Below are 17,592 nucleotides of genomic sequence, written 5' to 3' on the forward strand. Positions count from 1 at the left end.
AAGCAGACAGTCGAAGAAGAGAAGCATGCTCTGGCAGATTATGTGAAAGATAGTGTTGAACCAGCTTTGATGGAGGTCAACAAGAGGAAGCTGCTCAAAGTGCAGCAAACCAAGAATCAATATAGATAAACAGCAATGCAAACTCGGGCTGACAGCTGGTGTAACAAAGCACTGCATGGACAGTTCCTTGGAAAGATCCAAGGAAAAGTAGATAAGGAAAAGACCTGGTTATGGCTGACCAACGGAACACTGAAGAAAAGAAATAGAAGGCCTGATTCTTGCAGCCCAAGAACAAGCCAACAGAACGAATGTAATCAAAGCCAGAATAGTAAAAATCTGCTGATGACCCCAAATGCAGACTCTGCAAAGAAGAGGGTGAAACCATTGATCACATACTGAGCTGTTGCAAGACAATAGCTCAGACTACAAACAACGTCACAACACAGTCACTCAGATGGTCCACTGGAACTTGTGTCACAACTACCATCTGTCTGTAGCAAAGAACTGGTGGGATCATAAGCCTGAAAAAGTGGTCGAAAATAAGCAAGCAAAACTACTGTGGGACTTCCAAATACAGACTGACAAAGTTCTGGAACACAATACCCCAGATATCATGATTGTGGAGAAGAAAAAAGTGTGGATCATCGACATTGCCATGCCTGGTGATAGCAGAATCGAGAAACAACTTGAAAAAGTCACCAGATATTAAGAGTTGAGAATCGAACTGCAGAGACTCTGGCATAAACCAGTGTAGGTGGTTCCAGTGGTGCTTGGCACACTGGGTGCTGTGCCTAAAGACCTAGGCAAGCACTTAAAAACAATTGGCGCTGAAAAGATCACCATTGGTCAGCTGCAGAAGGCCACCTTACTGGGATCTGCTCACATAATCTGCCAATACATCACACAGTCCTAAACACTTGGGAAGTGTTTGACTAGTGATTTGTGATACGAAACTCAGCATGGTTATCTTGTCTACTGTGTATACTGTCATTTTTGTGTACAACAACAACAACAACAACAACAACAACAACAACAACAACAACAATAACAACAATGGAACTGCAAAAAAACTGTGCTATTCAGAACATTGTACTTTTTAAGACGATACTTGGTTGATACCTAGGATGCTGGTAACAACCCATAGCAACCATCAGCGCTAGTCAATGATATTTGTGATACATTTTAAAATGTTCAGTTGACTGAGTTTCATGTTTAATGAATAAAAGAGATAATAATAATAAGCTTTCTTATAGACATAAGAATTTTAGTAGATGGACTACAAATCAAAGCATTCCTAGGCTAGATGTCTTAGATGTCCACCAACCAAAATACCTTATTTTATATTCCAGTTGACAGTGTCTTGTTCAATCAACCTTTTAAGTCTTACAATCGAAAGGTCTAAGACACTAGAACAGCTAGATTATAAATAGAGGGCAACTGGATTATCAGTGGAAGATTTAGATCTGTGTTTCTGGAAATAAGCAAGGAAATAATGGGAACACAATATCCTTAGAATAACCTGACTGGATATTTATGTGTGAGTTGGCTCTGAGAACCTTCTTCCTAGTTAGTGCAATGTTCCCAGTGCTTTTGGGAAGCTTCTGTGCACTAACTGATCTTTGCTTTGACCTTTCTGGACCCAAGCCCAGTGTGTTCTTCAAGTATCCTTAGTCCGGAGAAGCTTATAAGGCTAGTATCAAAGCAGATACAGAAGAAATGGTGGGAGGAAGGGAAGGCGTGGGGAAGAAAAAGAAACCAAATAAAAATCCGCCTTTTTATGGTCTCTTGTAAAACCCCTAGGCATTCTTAGCTCAGGTCCCTCCTCTTACTCTAAATGGAGCAATATTTTTTTCTTCCTCTCATCCACCCACCCAGACACTTTCCTGTTAGAAAAGCACAGGCTGGCTGTGTGCTATCACTGCTGCCTTTACTGTGCTAACATGAATATAAAAGTGCTAGTTGTTGTTTTGGTGCTAGCTCTGGCTACAATTTTTGCTTTAGTCTGTGTTTTGCTGACAAAGAAGGGGAAAAAAGTCACCAGTTGTGTCTACTCTGAACTACCAATTTCCTCTGAGAGGCCCAACAGAGAACGAAGTGATGTCTTTGTTGATCTGACAGCTGATGAAATGACTCAGGTGGTGAAGTATCTCAAGAAGAATCTCGGGGTGTACCTGGAAGATGCATTTCATGCAAAACCATCAGATAATTGCATTTATTATATGGATGTATATTTCCCGCCTAAAGCCAAAGTTCTGGGCTTTCTTGATCGTGGAAGGGAAGAGCTACCCCGGCAGGCATTGGCTGTGGTATACTTTGGAAGCCAGTCAGATCCAAATATTACAGAATTTGTAGTAGGTCCACTTCCAAATCCAATGTACCATCGAGACATTACAATGCGGAAATTTGGCAAGAAGGTTCCATATCACAGCAGACCAGTGACTGAGAGGGAATATAAAGATATTGACTTGTTCATTTTTCATGAACTCTTCAACACCTCCAACTTTCTCAAAATATGCTGTAATTATGAGAGGTTTGATTTAGCTACTCTAACCACAGCTCCAAGAGGATTTGAGTCTGGTGAAAGAGCCACCTGGTTTGTCCTCTTCCAGAATGTGATTGGCAGTGGATTTTACATCCATCCTATTGGCTTGGAGATGCTGGTGGATCACAGCAGTCTGAACATCTCTGAATGGAAGCTGAGGAAAGTATTCTATAATGGACACTATTATCAGGATATGGTCCATCTGGAAAAAGAGTTCAAGAATGGACAGGTGAAGGAGGCAAGAATGAAGAGTAGTCAGCTGGAGATGGAATATGCTTCCAGGAAGCGATTTGAACCCGTAGCACCTTCTCGAGGCCCATTTCAATTTGAGACCCAAGGAAAGCGCTACACTGTAACTGGCAGCCATGTTACCTATCAGCTATGGGAGTTTACCTTTGGGATGAATGTGAACACAGGGCCACGTCTTTTCAACATCAGATTTAAAGATAAGAGGATTGTCTATGAGTTGAGTCTGCAAGAAGCTCTTGCCATTTATGGTTCCAATTGTCCCGGAGGAATGGTGACCAGATACATGGATGGTAGCCTTGGCATTGGAAAGTTTTCTTATGAACTAGTCCGGGGTGTGGATTGCCCTTACATGGCCACATATGTGGATCGGCATTACCTAATAGACTCTGACATTCCCAAACTAAACAAGAACTCCTTCTGCATCTTTGAACATGACATGGGTGTCCCTCTGCGTCGCCATTTTTCTAATTTAGGTTCTTTTTACTATGAGGGGTTAGCCAAATATGCTTTGGTCTTAAGGACTGTTTCTACCCTCATTAACTATGACTATGTCTGGGATTTTGTATTCTATCAAAATGGTGCCATCGAAGTCAAAGTCCATGCTACAGGATACATCAGCTCTTCATTTTTTATGGAAGGTGGTACTCAGTATGGAAACAAGGTTGGGGAATACACACTTGGAACCATGCACAACCATCTGATAAACTATAAAGTTGACTTAGATGTAGAAGGTAAGTTCTTATATTTCCCTAACTCCCATAAACTGCCATTCTATGGTGGTTTGGTCAGCCTTCTCCTACTATAAGGTTTATTTTATCTCGTTTGCAACCCCAAATAAATCCTGAGCTTTCTATGACTTTGCATGCAAAAGATACAGTAGATAAATGAGAGGGAGGGAGGGAAGGAGGGAGGGAGGGAGAGAATTTAGAAATTCAAACGAGTTTCATTCAGCCTAAATCATTGTTTGATTTATTTTGGCATCATTGATGAATGGTGGAACTAGTGTAATTTAGTGGTTAAAAAATTGAATTGGAAATGGATAAGCTTAAGCTAAGTTCACCCTAAACTATGAAAGCCTACCTCACAGGGCTGGGTTTTTTGTTTTGTTTTTGAGGTGGGGATGAGGAGAGGGAAATGGAGGAAGAGGCTCTATGCATACTGCCTTCAGCTCTTGAACAAAGTTATGAGAGATTGAAGCTGAAAGAGTGAAATATAGATAGTCCTTGATTTACAGCAGACTACCTGCATGTCCCATTTCTCGTTTTGGGGACCATTTGAAATTACAATGGCACTGAAACAAATGACTTATGACCACTTTCACACATATGACTGTTGCAGCATTCCTGTGGTCAGATGATCAAAGTTGCTTGGCAACTCACTCATATTTAGGATAGTTGTGGCGTCCCAGGGTCACATGATCACCTTTTGCAAAAGAATCCAGAAGATTATCAAATATGTGGACTCCTTTCTACAGCAGCTGCTTTTATGCCTCAGTCGCAGGGACAAATGCCTTTCTCTGAAAGACAGCTCTGGCCTCAGAAGTTATCACAGCATTGTAAATGTTTATTGTGAATAAATAATGCATTATTCAGTGTTTGGGATGTAATCATCTTCTGTAAATCATGATTATATATAAATGAAAATGCAATGAAGTTAAATTTAATTTGTGTCAAGCTTATTTTGCCTTGGTTCTGCATATTTCTTTGGAATGAAGGCTCTGGAAGATAAAGCCCAGCATGGTCTTCAGCCTGAAAATACATTCTGTGTTTGGATACTCTTCTGCATATATGTGGCAAGAAGCTGCAATAGGTTTAGTATCTAATGGTTTATGTCATTCAGAAGAGTTGCTCTGGGCCAGCAAAATATGTGAACTTTAAATAAGCAACAGTGACTAATCTTAACAACTGGATACCATGAGGAGGAGACAATGCAGAAGTGTCATTATGATATATGATTATATGTAGATGGCATAATTCTGGATTAGTTTCATCTTGTAAATGGGAAAGTCTTTTGTCTCCAAAAGCTGCATTTCACTATATTCCTTTCTTGTGAGAAGAGGTAGAGTTAGTGATTATTCTTTCAATCTGAAAAAGTTTTACTTTGCTCTTTATTTGGAAAGAGTTGGTCTTGGGAAAGGACATCTCATCTCTTCTGTTCTCATTCTGTGTGCAGAAAATAACACTGAGCGATTCCAGGACTTTCTAAATATAGATCTCTCTGTGTGATTAACTGTATATTGGCAAGGCTTTCCGGGCAAAGCCCAACTACTGTCCTCTTTTAAATCAAGGACGCATAAATTGGTCAATTTCATTTTGCTTAATTTTGTATTTTTCCATCCTGAAACTCATTACAATCCATTTGTGTAAGTTTGTAATTTTCAAAACAAAATCTTCAGAATTGTGACCACTCCTCCTAATAGACCATGTGAATACACAGTTTTACTGTGCAGATTTTTGCAAGCCATTTTCTACCAGTGAGTGAACTTTTATATCTTATTTTTTTACTAATAAGCATAACACTGTATGCACTATTCCTGGTAACACCCTTTTTGTATGATTTATTATTATTATGGCCAATGTATATATTTCCTTAAAATATGAATCTAACTGATTTATCTTCTGTTTATTATTATAATTCAAGTTGTTAGAACCTATGGCAATTTAACACATTTGTACATATGTAACCAGCCCATAGAATAATAAACAACCTGCCATGTTACCCAGGAAGCATTTTGTACCACTGATGGAATTTATTTCTCTCACCTGAGTCCCATCAGCTGAAGTCTGTCCATATCATAATAACTATAGGAGTTGTGAAAGGAAAAACAAAAAGATTGTACAATGCAAATAATTATTTCACATATATTCTATTATGTTAGACCACAAAAAGCAAATGGATCTCAGTTCTATCATCACTGGAGGAAGAGAATTTCAAAGCAACCCGTGAAAAGATCTCTCATGTTATCTTCCAAATAGAATAGGTGCCCCATGACAAAGATTTTATTGGTTGACGTTTGTTTGCAAGGAAGAAGATCTATAAGAGGGGTCCCCAAACTTGGCAATTCTGGGAGTTGAAGTCCACAAGTCTTAAAGTTGCTAATGGAGACCTCTGATCTATAATGTAGTGTAAGGTATTATAACAATTGTCTGAGTAGGCTTCCATTGTTCCCAATTTATAGTTGAACCACAGATCCTGAGAAATTATAATTGAACAAGGCTGTATTGTGAATTTGTAAGAAACTCTCCCAAACATAAGATAAGCCATTCTGTCCACAGTCTTAAACTGATCTTTGTGTTTAATCCATTGTTTCTAAGTAGGTGTATCCTTAGGCAGGACTCCAAAACAGGAAGTGTTTGCTTCATTCTTTTTGATTGTTTGTTAGGAGTCAAGAACTCTTTGGTGGACCTTGACATGGAATATGAATCTGTGCAGGCCCCTTGGAGAACAGAGCACATAATCCAGCGACCAATCCTTACCCAGCAAGTCCTGGAAACAGAAGAAAAAGCTGCTTTCTCACTTGATGGCAAAATCCCACGGTACCTGCTTTTCAGTTCTAACAATGAAAACCAGTGGGGCCACAAACAGAGCTATCGCATCCAGATCATCAGCTTTGCGGGCAAGCACTTACCACAAAGTAGCCACATGGAAAAGGCTATCAGCTGGGGCAGGTAGGTGCCTATCATCGTCTTATGTTTGCCTTTTAGATAAATAGCATCTTGTTTAAATTAAAGAATGATGTCAGGAGAAAAGGTGCTGCAGTTTATTCCTTTGTTTGATGTACATTGATCAGCTGCATGAATCGGATGACTTAAGACAATTTAAAAACTAAAGAAAACCATCAAAATATATTTTTTAAACTTAAAAAAGCAATACAAGTGAATTAATAAAATCCATAACCAAGGTCAAATGATCACCATGATCATCTGGTTACAGACTCATCATTGTATTTTTTTTTTAAGAATTAAGGAAATTAGAGAATTAGTTTGCACTTCTGAGGAACACAATAAAACCCTGTTTTTCTCTCTCCTTCCTCGCATTTTCTCTCTCATTTTCCCTATGTTATGTCCACTTTAGGTACAAGCTGTCTGTCACTAAGCAGAAAGAAGAAGAATTGACAAGCACTTGCATCTATAACCAGAATGATCCATGGGATCCCCTGGTAACCTTTGCAAACTTCATAGACAACGAGACCATAGTCAATGAGGTAAGTGGCGAGATGACCCAATTATGCTTTACATGGAAGAGTTGAAACATTAACAGGAAGAAATCTGCTATGGCACCAGCACTACTGAATTTTCAAGAGAAGAAAGTCTTGAGATGTGACTCCTGTAGTTCAAAAAATTATTGTAAGCAATAAAAAACAGTGTCCATGAATTCCATTCAATCTATTCCATTCAACGTTAGGAGAACAGTTTTACAGAACTGTCTCCAGTCTTACAGATCAGCCAATCAAAGTCATGAAGAGATACTTCTACCCCCGCCCCCTTCATTTGCCCACTCTCCCAACTCTGCCTTCCGAACCAGACTTTGATGGCCCAGCCCTGTTGGCCTGCTATAACACTTTCAATACCCATTCATCCCCTGGGTAAGTGAATTGAATGAATTCGTGAAATAGTTTGGGAATGTTATATAATTGGGGTTTGGTCTTGGTTGTATTGTATTTTGTTATGATTTTATGGCTTTACTGTTTATTAGTTCTTTCATTTTGTGTTTTTAATCCTCAGTGATTCAAAGTTATTATTTGCAATTTGGGTAGCTATATAAATAATTAAAATAAGTAAATAATATCGCCAAGCAGGTTAAGGTGAATAGTCACTTCTTCAGGACTCCAAGAGTATATGGGATTAGAGACAACTGTCCCAACACCTGCCAGCTATTCTGTTGAGTTATAAACAAAACAATAAATCCATGTTTAAAATTAAGAAATGAGGAGTTTGATGGGAAGGAGTTACCTAGCAAACCAGGAGGAAAATCTGTTGCATCAGCATCAATTGATTCTATGCCATTTATCTCTTAGTTGAACTGATTTGTCTTTCAAAGCCAGGCTTGGAAACTTGGGAGTGCAACCAATTAAAATCTGGGCTTCCCTGAGGCCAAATTATAAAGGCTCCAAAGTACAGCATCTAGCAACTTGAAAGATAACCACAAGGCTACAAGAGCTCAAGTGGCCTATAGAAGTGAGATCAGTCCAGTCACTTAGGAATCATCTGACTACATGACTGACAGAATAGTCTGAAACATGGTCAAAACACATGGGTCCAATTAAGAAACAAACCCTATGTTAGCACTGGAAAAACTAGGGTTATTTTCCGGAATCAGATAAAAACATTATGAAAACAGGGAGGGAGGGGGGAGAGGTATTGATGTATGAAGCTCATTTGACTTCAAAAGAGCAACCTCTAGAAAAAGAAAATTAAAAAGTATATTCAAAAGGAAAATTGGTTACTTTTCTTCAGAATGCTTTGTGGTTACTCAAGACTGTAGTAAAAGTTGTCCAGCTAATAAATACATCTCAGACAAGGATATATGGCATCAGCACTATAGTACTCCATTGAATAATTTGTTTAATGTGAGATTTAGGAACATCTTCAAAGCTCTGCCTAATTTGGAAGGTAGTAGGCACAGTGTCACAATCTAAGCCTTGTCCCTTTGTAGGCAAAGGATGATGCTACACTAACTGTTGTGAATCAATAAAAAGTAACTAGCCTAAATGCAAAGCAGGTTTTGAAAACCTGCACACCTGATTGGTCCTTAAACAACGAATAAGGATTGGTCCATAACAAGTCCCTGATTGGCCAATATTAGGACACTTCTTATTGGGTATTAGTTGAACTTGTTGCACATATTATTGGTTAATAAGGTAGCAGCCAACCCTATAAAAGAGTTACTGCTGCCCATAGCCTTGCTCTGTTCTGTTCTATCTACTGTTATTAAAGAGTTGAAGTCACTGGTCAGATGTCTGGTCTCCATTATTCTCCAAACTTAACACTGGCGACGAAGGTGGGATGCGGAGACCGAAGAGCTGACTGATCTACAGAGCAACCAACAGAGCACGTGGTCGAACACGCACTATCAACGGCAACATGGCCAGCGGTGCCGTACCACCCGCTCCATTCGACCCAGAAACCGAGGACTGGGAGTCGTACATGGATAGGTTCCAGATGTTTCTGAGACCAACAATTTGAAAGATGCAACAACCAGCAAAAAAGAGCTATATTTCTAACCCACTGCGGGCCTACCGTGTTTAAAATGGCAAAATCACTTGCCAAGCCAGCCAAAGTAAAAGCGATGGACTGGGACGTCCTCGAGCCTTTGCTACGGGCCCACTACGCGCCCACCATGCCAACCTTAGTCAGAAGACACGAATATTACCAGAGGGTCCAGCGGAAAGGTGAAAGCCTTGCCAACTACGTCGCAGACCTCCGCAACCTTGGAGGCCTCTGCGGATTCTCTGACTTAGAAGAAGCCCTCCAAGACCGCCCTAGTTCTGGGCCTAGAAGACTGCACGATCCAGAGTAAAATCATGGCTAAGGGGACATCAGCCTCACCGATGCCCTTAAAGAAGCCACTGCAGCGGAGGCAACCAAAAAGTCGGCAGCCCAAATGCGTCGCACCAGCGCACCGCTACGTCAACTTGCCAATGATACCTCGCCTCGCTCAGAGAGACACCGGTATCGACTCACCACGAAGACCTAGAATCCCCGTCAGAAAGCGATGAGGAAGAGGTCAACTGACTCCGAGCGGAACGAGACCAGTCCACACAATGCTCATTTCGACCTTGTGCAGGATGTGGAGCTAATCACCCACGATCCAGCTGCAAATTCCTCGCGCACTCTGCCGCGTTTGCGGAAAAGAGGTCACATCGCAAGGTTTGCAGAAGCAAACAAAACTCCAACTCCAAACCCCGACAGGCGAATGCCAGTCTTCAGGATTCTTCGGCACACCCGAGACAAACTGAATCACCAATGGAAGCCACTCCTACAGAAACAAACCGTCCACCACTTCCACCAGGCGGGAAGAAACCAGGCGGAAGAGACCCACCAGACAATTACCATAGGCCACGCTACATCCCTTGATGCCGGGAAAATCAGAGTGAAGGTCGCTATCGAAAACAAACCTTGTGTAATGGAGGTGGACTCAGGATCATCCTCTCGATGATGTCCTGGAAGACGCTCCAACAGCTCATTCCAACGATTCGCCGCCAAGACCTCAACCCTCAAAGGGTTATACTCAAAGGTAACCGAATTCCCGTTGTCGGGTCCCGCCGATTCAGGTCTCTTTCAAGGACCACACCGTCGCACTGCCACTGACTGTCGTGGACCATGACCGGCCTAGTCTTTTAGGCCTGCAATGGTTCAGACCGCTCGGAATCACTGTGGCCGGAGTCCACCGTGCCGAGAGCAACGATTGGGAGGAAGCCCTCGTGCAAGAATTCCAAGGCGTTTCGCAAACGGACTAGGCAAGTACAAGGGGACCCGATCTCATTTAACTTGAACCCTGAGGTAGCACCCATCCGCCTTAAGCCGCGTCGGGTGCCGTTCGCCCTGAAACCTAAAATCGACTAACAACTCGATAAGCTAATAGCACAAGGCATGCTGGAACCCACCGACCATGCCCGGTGGGAAACCCCAATAGTGACGCCTATCAAGCCTGATGGGTCACTGAGAATTTGCGGAGACTACCGGGCCACCTAAACCACGCACTTCAGCAAAGTGCATATCCAGTGCCGGTAGTGCAACACCTGCTCCATTCCTGGGCGGCGGGGAAAGTTTTCGCTAAATTAGACCTAGCGCAGGCGTATCAACAATTGCCTGTAGATCCGGCCACCGTGGAGGTGCAAACTATCGTCACGCATAGGGCGCATTTAAATGCAACCGGCTCCAGTTCGGGTAAGCGTTGCACCAGGAATCTTTCAGAGCTTAATGGAAAGGCTGTTACAAGGAATAAGAGGGGTCGTACCGTATTTCGACGATGTACTCATCGCCGCCCCTAACAGAGACATTCTAGAAAAGCGACTCCGAGAGGTCTTACAAAGGTTCCAAGACGCAGGCCTCAAAGTTAAAAAAATAAATGCCAGTTATGTACCGAAAGGGTGGAGTTTTTTGGGATACCTCCTGGACAGTCAAGGAATCCATCCCACTGAGGACAAATTAAAGGCAATTAAGAAGGCCCCCACTCCAAGGAACAAGGCAGATCTACAGGCGTTCCTTGGACTTATCAATTTTATAACGTCTTTTACCCAATAAAGCAACGGTAGCTGAACCATTACATAGACTCTTAGACAAAAAAGCAACGTGGGTTTGGGGACAACGTGAACAATACGCTTTCCAACAAGTAAAGAAATTGCTAACTTCTGATTCTGTACTTATGCAGTACAATGAGACTCTGCCGCTAACTATTACTTGTGACGCCTCACCTTTTGGGGTTGGAGCAATCCTGGCCCACGTATTACCAAACGGAGCAGAAGCTCCCATCGCGTTTTTTTCGCGAACTTTAGCTAAAGCTGAAAGAAATTATAGTCAGCTGGATAAAGCTTTAGCTATTGTGGCTGCAGTTAAACAATTTCATGAATATGTGTATGGGCGTGCGTTTGCAATAATTACTGATCATAAACCACTACTGGGGATTATTGCGGGTAATAAACCAACCCGTATATATTGTCCCCCAGAATGACCCGCTGGTCTGAATTCTTGGTGGCGTACAAATTACACCTTGCAACACCACCCGGGAAATCAATTCTCCACGCTGATGCATTGAGCAGAACGCCGCTCCCAGAATCGGTTGAAGATCCAGCCCCAACCATCACAACGCTGCAAATTGAGGCTCTACACGTGCCGCCACTGACAGCGAGAGACATTGCCCTCGAAACAAAACGAGATCCGGTCCTGCAACACATCCTACGCTGGGTTGAACGTGGTTGGCCAACAGAACAACTATCACCTGAATGGGCGCCTTTCAAAGCCCGCCAAACCGAACTGTTTTCCCAAAAGGGCTGCATCTTGTGGGGCGATAGAGTCGTAATCCCGGGCAAACTGCAACAAACTGTTTTAGCGGTATTGCACGACGGACATCCAGGCATCGTGCGGATGAAAGCACTCACACGGAGCTACTCCTGGTGGCTGGGAATCGACAAAAAAATCGAGGCCTGGGTCGCTATTTGTCAACGTTGCCAGGACGTCAGCAACGCCCCACCTAAAGCAAGCCCAACCGAATGGGAAACTCCGAGGGGACCATGGTCCCGTATTCATATTGACTTTGCGGGGCCTACAAAAGGGCACACTTTCCTTATTACTGTCGATGCCTATTCAAATTGGCTCGAGATCCATCGAATGAACTCAACTACAACGGACTCAGTTATCAACAAATTAAACAGGCTATTTGCCACACATGGTTTTCTGGACGTTCTGGTCTCGGATAACGGCCCACAGTTCACAGCATTACCATTTGAACAATATCTTGCTGACCGGGGCATCCGCCATGCGCTAACCTCGCCCGCGCACCCTGCGGCGACGGACGTGCAGCGCATGGTACAGTTTGTAAAAAGACCCTCCACAAAATGGAATTGGAAACATCGATGAAAAAATCAATCAATTTTATTGTTGCAGCACATCACGCCCCTACAGCGTTACCAACAAAATGCCCGCCCGAACTTCTCATGGGGCGGAAACTACGATCGCACCTTGACCGGCTCCACCCATACGCACCTGAAAAGCCTTTCGGCTCCAACAGCAAATGCCGGGAATTTAAGGTAGGCGATTTAATCTTTGCCAAAAAACTTCTCCGGCGACCCTTTATGGATACCCACAACCGTCACCCACCTCACAGGGCCTAGATCTTTACCGCCTGCTAACAGACGATGGGAGGGTGTGGAAACGCCATATAGACCAACTCCGTTCGAGATTACCACCCAGAACCCATGGCTCCCGGGTTCACCAACTGAGGGGGAGGAAATATCGAGGAAATTGACTTCGATATGACAGATAGCAGGCCAACGGAAACCCTACGGCCCAGCGAAGTACCGGGAATCGAAGCAGGGAGGGAGTTGACTTTCCCATGGGACGTGAACACGGGGAAACCGAACTACGAAACCCGAAGAAACACTGATTGGTGGGGACAACCACAACGAAAGCAACATGGAAATTCCGTTACAGCGAAACGGAGCTTAACAGAGATCATCCAAACACTCCACCAGAACCGGACTTTAGGGCCTAACCGGTGGAACCACGGAAATCATCCAGACAGACCAAACGGCCTGTCTATCTTGAGGATTTTGTTACAGCTCCCCTCAAACGGAACCCAAGGGGAGGGTGTTGTGAATCAATAAAAAGTAACTAGCCTAAATGCAAAGCAGGTTTTGAAAGCCTGCACACCTGATTGGTCCTTAAACAACGAATAAGGATTGGTCCATAACAAGTCCCTGATTGGCCAATATTAGAACACTTCTTATTGGGTATTAGTTGAACTTGTTGCACATATTATTGGTTAATAAGGTAGCAGCCAACCCTATAAAAGGGTTACTGCTGCCCATAGCCTTGCTCTGTTCTGTTCTATCTACTGTTATTAAAGAGTTGAAGTCACTGGTCAGATGTCTGGTCTCCATTATTCTCCAAACTTAACACTAACCATCTTGCAGCTTTTCACACACACACACACAAACACACACACAGAGAGAGAGAGAGAGTTCTATGTGATCAGAAAATTGTTCAAGGCAAAAAGACCTCTTTTAAAAAATTGAAATTTGCACAATTTGCAAATGAGAACCAAAAATTAATTTAAATAAATGGAAACGTAAGGCAAGTAGTCAAGAAAGGAATTAGATAATGTTAAGAGGTATACAGTAGAGGAAATGAAGAAGAAAAATAACATAAAACATTACAATATTGTTCTGTTGACAGCGCATATCTGATGCATGAATTACAATCTAGTTGCAGATCATCTGAACAAATAATATGAACTGACTTTCATTTACATGCAGCCAGTTTCAAGACCATCATTTACAAGGGTGCGCAGCTCCATGAAATACAACTGCATTCTATATTATCAGAAAAGTGTCATAGCTAAACGGTTTTTTTTTTTACTAATCATTAATCTTGCTAATTCTTGCTAATTTTTCTTTTTTCCTTTCCTCTTCCCAGGATCTTGTGGCCTGGATCTCAGTTGGGTTTTTACATGTGCCACATGCTGAGGACATCCCAACTACTGTGACAGTCGGTAATGGAGTGGGCTTTTTACTTCGGCCTTATAACTATTTTGATGTTGATCCTTCTAGCAGCTCCCTTGACAGCATCTACTTCAGAGATGATGAAGATGCAGGCAAATGTGATATCAACCAAATTGCTTGCTTGCAACAAACGGTCACATGTTTTCCCAGCCTACCTCCTTTCACTTACAATGGTTTTGAGAACTTGACAAATCCATGACAAGAATACACATTTATACCTGGCTTAACATTTTAAAAAATGTAAAGGCTAAAGAATGACTGGCTTGAGCACTCCTAGTTCCACATTTCTATTCTGTCAATTCTATTCCTTACTTTTGGTCACCTCTCACTGTTTTCAATTTGTGGCTGGGATTTTTTTTAGACTAACTCAATGGAGAATTTCTGCTTTCAACTGACAATGACCCAGTCTTTTTACACATTATGGCTTTGAATGTCATTAACTGATATTCTAAATGTTCTAGCGTGTATGGGTTTTAATTTTATGCAAAATTAGCGGGTACCTAAATTGAGCCAGGATGTCATTTGTCTTGCATATTAGAGAAAGAATCCAGCAAAGTTTTGCTCAGTTCAATGATAATTAGAATGCACTAATGCTTTCAAATGGTCATAACAATATACTGACTTTTGAAATCGCCATTCAGATACAGAAAGATGATTAGTTTATTATACTGTAATTCCAGGCCAAAAGCTTTCATTCACATAAATGATTTGCTGGAAACAAATGGCTGGATTGGACAGGCCATTCTCAGTAGGAATACACTGCTTATTCAAAAGCCCTCTGGTTTTGCACAGGAATTCCAGACAAATCATGGCCAGGACCCCAGCTGCAGAATCAGCTGACTACAGTTGTTTCCAGATGGGCCCATTTCAAATTTAAGATCATTTTCTTAAATGATGCATTCAGATAAATGTAGTGATTGGCATTAAAATGTTCATTTATGCTCCATCATTTAATATTTGTTTTGTATTTGTATTTGAAATATTTTTATTATTATTTTAAAAATAATTGTATTAATATGCATTGGGAAGAAGGCTGTATTTTGCTGTCTGTAAAAAAAACTGTTGAGTAATTGAGCCTTTGCTAATTATGATAATACAATTCTGATTCTTCCAATACAAAAAGATAAATCAGTGTCTTTGCTTGTATTAGGAATGCATAAGAATTTAATCAAAATAATCTTCTAGGAGCTAACTTGGATATTTCATCCTTGCTGAACTTCATGCCATTTTAGCATCAGATTAAATTCTACCCTAAATTAAACAAGAATTGAAACAAAAAAACTGCTTTAATTTGTGTGTATTTGTATTAGTAAAACTACATCAACCATCTTCACATGTGATGGAAACTTTTGGATAACAAGCAATAAATGAAATTTTGAGAGATGTTGTAAATGTAAAAAGGGAGGGAAGGATGGAAGGGAAGAAAGGATTTTTTTTTTTTAACCCATCTAGGGAAAACTCCAGGTTAGAATATTGTTCAATTGAAAGAAAGCATAAGACCAACAATCTTAATTTACACTAGTTATTTTGGGGAAAGACAGAAGGAGGGGGAAAAAAGAACGCATTTTCTTTGAATCATCAGGTCTTCACTAGGAATGACCCTCACTACCTATTTTTGGTGGCGCATGTAATGGATAAAAATAATGTTAATTTACATCTTTGGAGAGAATTGTGCTTCTGGTTTATTCTTCAAAAATATATACCGGAGGTGGCATTAGTAGATCATCTATTAAGGGTACCACAATGTCTTGCTATGATTCCCTGCCTGATCTGTGTTGTCCCCATATATATTTGAGAATATCTCTGGTGCATGCATATGATTTAAGCATTATAAATTGAAATATATAGGTTTGTGTGTATTAACACAATGGGAGTATCTAAATAGACTGTATATTTCCTTGAGATGTATGGGGAAAATATGTCAATGTGAATGGTACTAATTGCATATTTGCATATTCAAGATTATTCAAATATCTATCAAGTATTCAAAAGCTTCACTTGGTGAAAGTGCAATGACCCTCAGAATTTTTCACAAGTCCAGACTTACACATGTGTCATTTTTTTTGCATTGTTTACCAATCTGCTTCCAGATGTAATTCAAGGTGGTATTTATTACCACTACATGGCTTGGGCCCAGGTTATTTAAAGGACCCCTTTTCCCAGTTACAGCTACATAACCCGACAGGGGTTTTGCATGTCATAGGTTAACACAAAAGGGCTGGTACACTAGTAATATATCATCCAAGTATTCAACACAAACGAAACTTCAGTATATTGCATGATACCACTTGCCCTATCCCTCCCAACCTAAATTTTGTTGGACAAACCTAGAGGCCAGACAATGTCAGTACCAATACCAAAGTACTAACCCCAACCCAATGTTACCCAAGCACACCATTTTCTTCAAAAAATAAAAAGCACAATTGTATCCACCAACAATTTCTAAACTACCTATCATCCTTTCTTTTTTCCATCTACCTTTTCCAGTATTAAAGACTTCTCCAGAGAGCTAGGTATTAGTGTAATGTGTCTGAAGTAGGATAATTTCAGCCTGGTAATTTGTGCCTTGAGTGAGAACTCTGAATTGATGTCTTTGATGATCCATCTGTTCTTTTAACTGTCCACAATTCTCAGGAACCTTCTCCAACACCAAAAGTGTCAACCTTCTTCCTATCCTGCTTCTTTAAAGTGCAACTTCATTTCTATAGAGCATTAGAGGGAATACCGTGGCTTGTATGATTCTGATTTGTGTAGGTATACACATCTCAACATTTGATTGTCTTTTCCAAGGCCTTCATGGCTATTCTAACAAGTGCTAGCCTATAGCATGTTTCTTGACTGCTTCTTCCTTTACTATTGGTGATCGATTGTAAAAGGCAGAAATTATCCACCACTTCAATATCTTCATTGCCAAGGTTTAAGCCATATGAGCAATAGCTCACTACATTAGATGTAAAATTTAGATACATTTTCCGAGATGGAAAAAGGAGGAAGAGATAGGTTGGTTATGTAGATGACTGTTTTAGAGGGGAGAGGTTACAACTATCATATCAATTAACAATTGTAATGTGCTAGAAATCCCTTATGTTTGTATAGACCTTTTGAGATAATCTGAAATATATGCATGTATGTAAGCTCAGATGTCACATTCTCAATTAAAAAATGCTCTGTTTTTATTTTGTTCTGGTTTTTTTGCACAATGCCTTTTTATTTCACAAAAGAATTAATTGTTTATCCCATATTGTCAGTCCTGCCTCAATCTGATCCCTTAGGAAAGAAAGATTCTTAACTCCGTTTGGTTAAAACAAATGGTTCTTAGCAGTGGTGGGATTCAAATATTTTTACTACCAGTTCTGTGGGCATGGCTTGGTGGGCGTGGCAGGGGAAGGATACTGTAAAATCTCCAGTCAGAGGTGGTGTTTGCCAGTTCTCCGAACTATTCAAAATTTCCACTACCAGTTCTCCAGAACTGGTCAGAACCTGCTGAATACCACCTCTGGTTCTTAGGTTCTTAAGTCCATTTCCAACCAACCAGAACTTGCCAAAATATTTTGAGAACACTGGGATGTTTGAGGCTAGT

The 17,592-nt window shown here is 41.1% G+C and overlaps 1 protein-coding gene across 1 annotated transcript; it reads left to right on the plus strand.

Annotated features, from left to right (window-relative positions):
- The first annotated feature begins 1,692 nt into the window (after positions 1–1,692).
- Positions 1,693–17,192, plus strand: LOC113425482 (amine oxidase [copper-containing] 3-like). Its single transcript, XM_026687655.2, has 4 exons — positions 1,693–3,522; positions 6,174–6,459; positions 6,866–6,995; positions 13,927–17,192. The coding sequence occupies exons 1-4, from the start codon at positions 1,941–1,943 to the stop codon at positions 14,209–14,211; spliced, it is 2,283 nt and encodes a 760-aa protein (XP_026543440.1). The 5' UTR covers positions 1,693–1,940; the 3' UTR covers positions 14,212–17,192.
- Positions 17,193–17,592: the final 400 nt, after the last annotated feature.

Source organism: Notechis scutatus, chromosome Z (genome assembly GCF_049901735.1).
Source record: "Notechis scutatus isolate UNSWTSFEM ecotype Mainland chromosome Z, rNotScu1.2, whole genome shotgun sequence".
Lineage (NCBI taxonomy): Eukaryota > Metazoa > Chordata > Lepidosauria > Squamata > Elapidae > Notechis > Notechis scutatus.

What these genes read in the sequence shown, in the direction of transcription:
- LOC113425482 (XM_026687655.2), top strand. Translation starts at nt 1,941, where the DNA reads ATGAATATAAAAGTGCTAGTTGTTGTTTTGGTGCTAGCTCTGGCTACA. An exon ending in AAGGCTATCAGCTGGGGCAG is followed by an intron (nt 6,460 to 6,865) that starts GTAGGTGCCTAT and finishes TGTCCACTTTAG; the next exon opens with GTACAAGCTGTCTGTCACTA. An exon ending in ACGAGACCATAGTCAATGAG is followed by an intron (nt 6,996 to 13,926) that starts GTAAGTGGCGAG and finishes TCCTCTTCCCAG; the next exon opens with GATCTTGTGGCCTGGATCTC.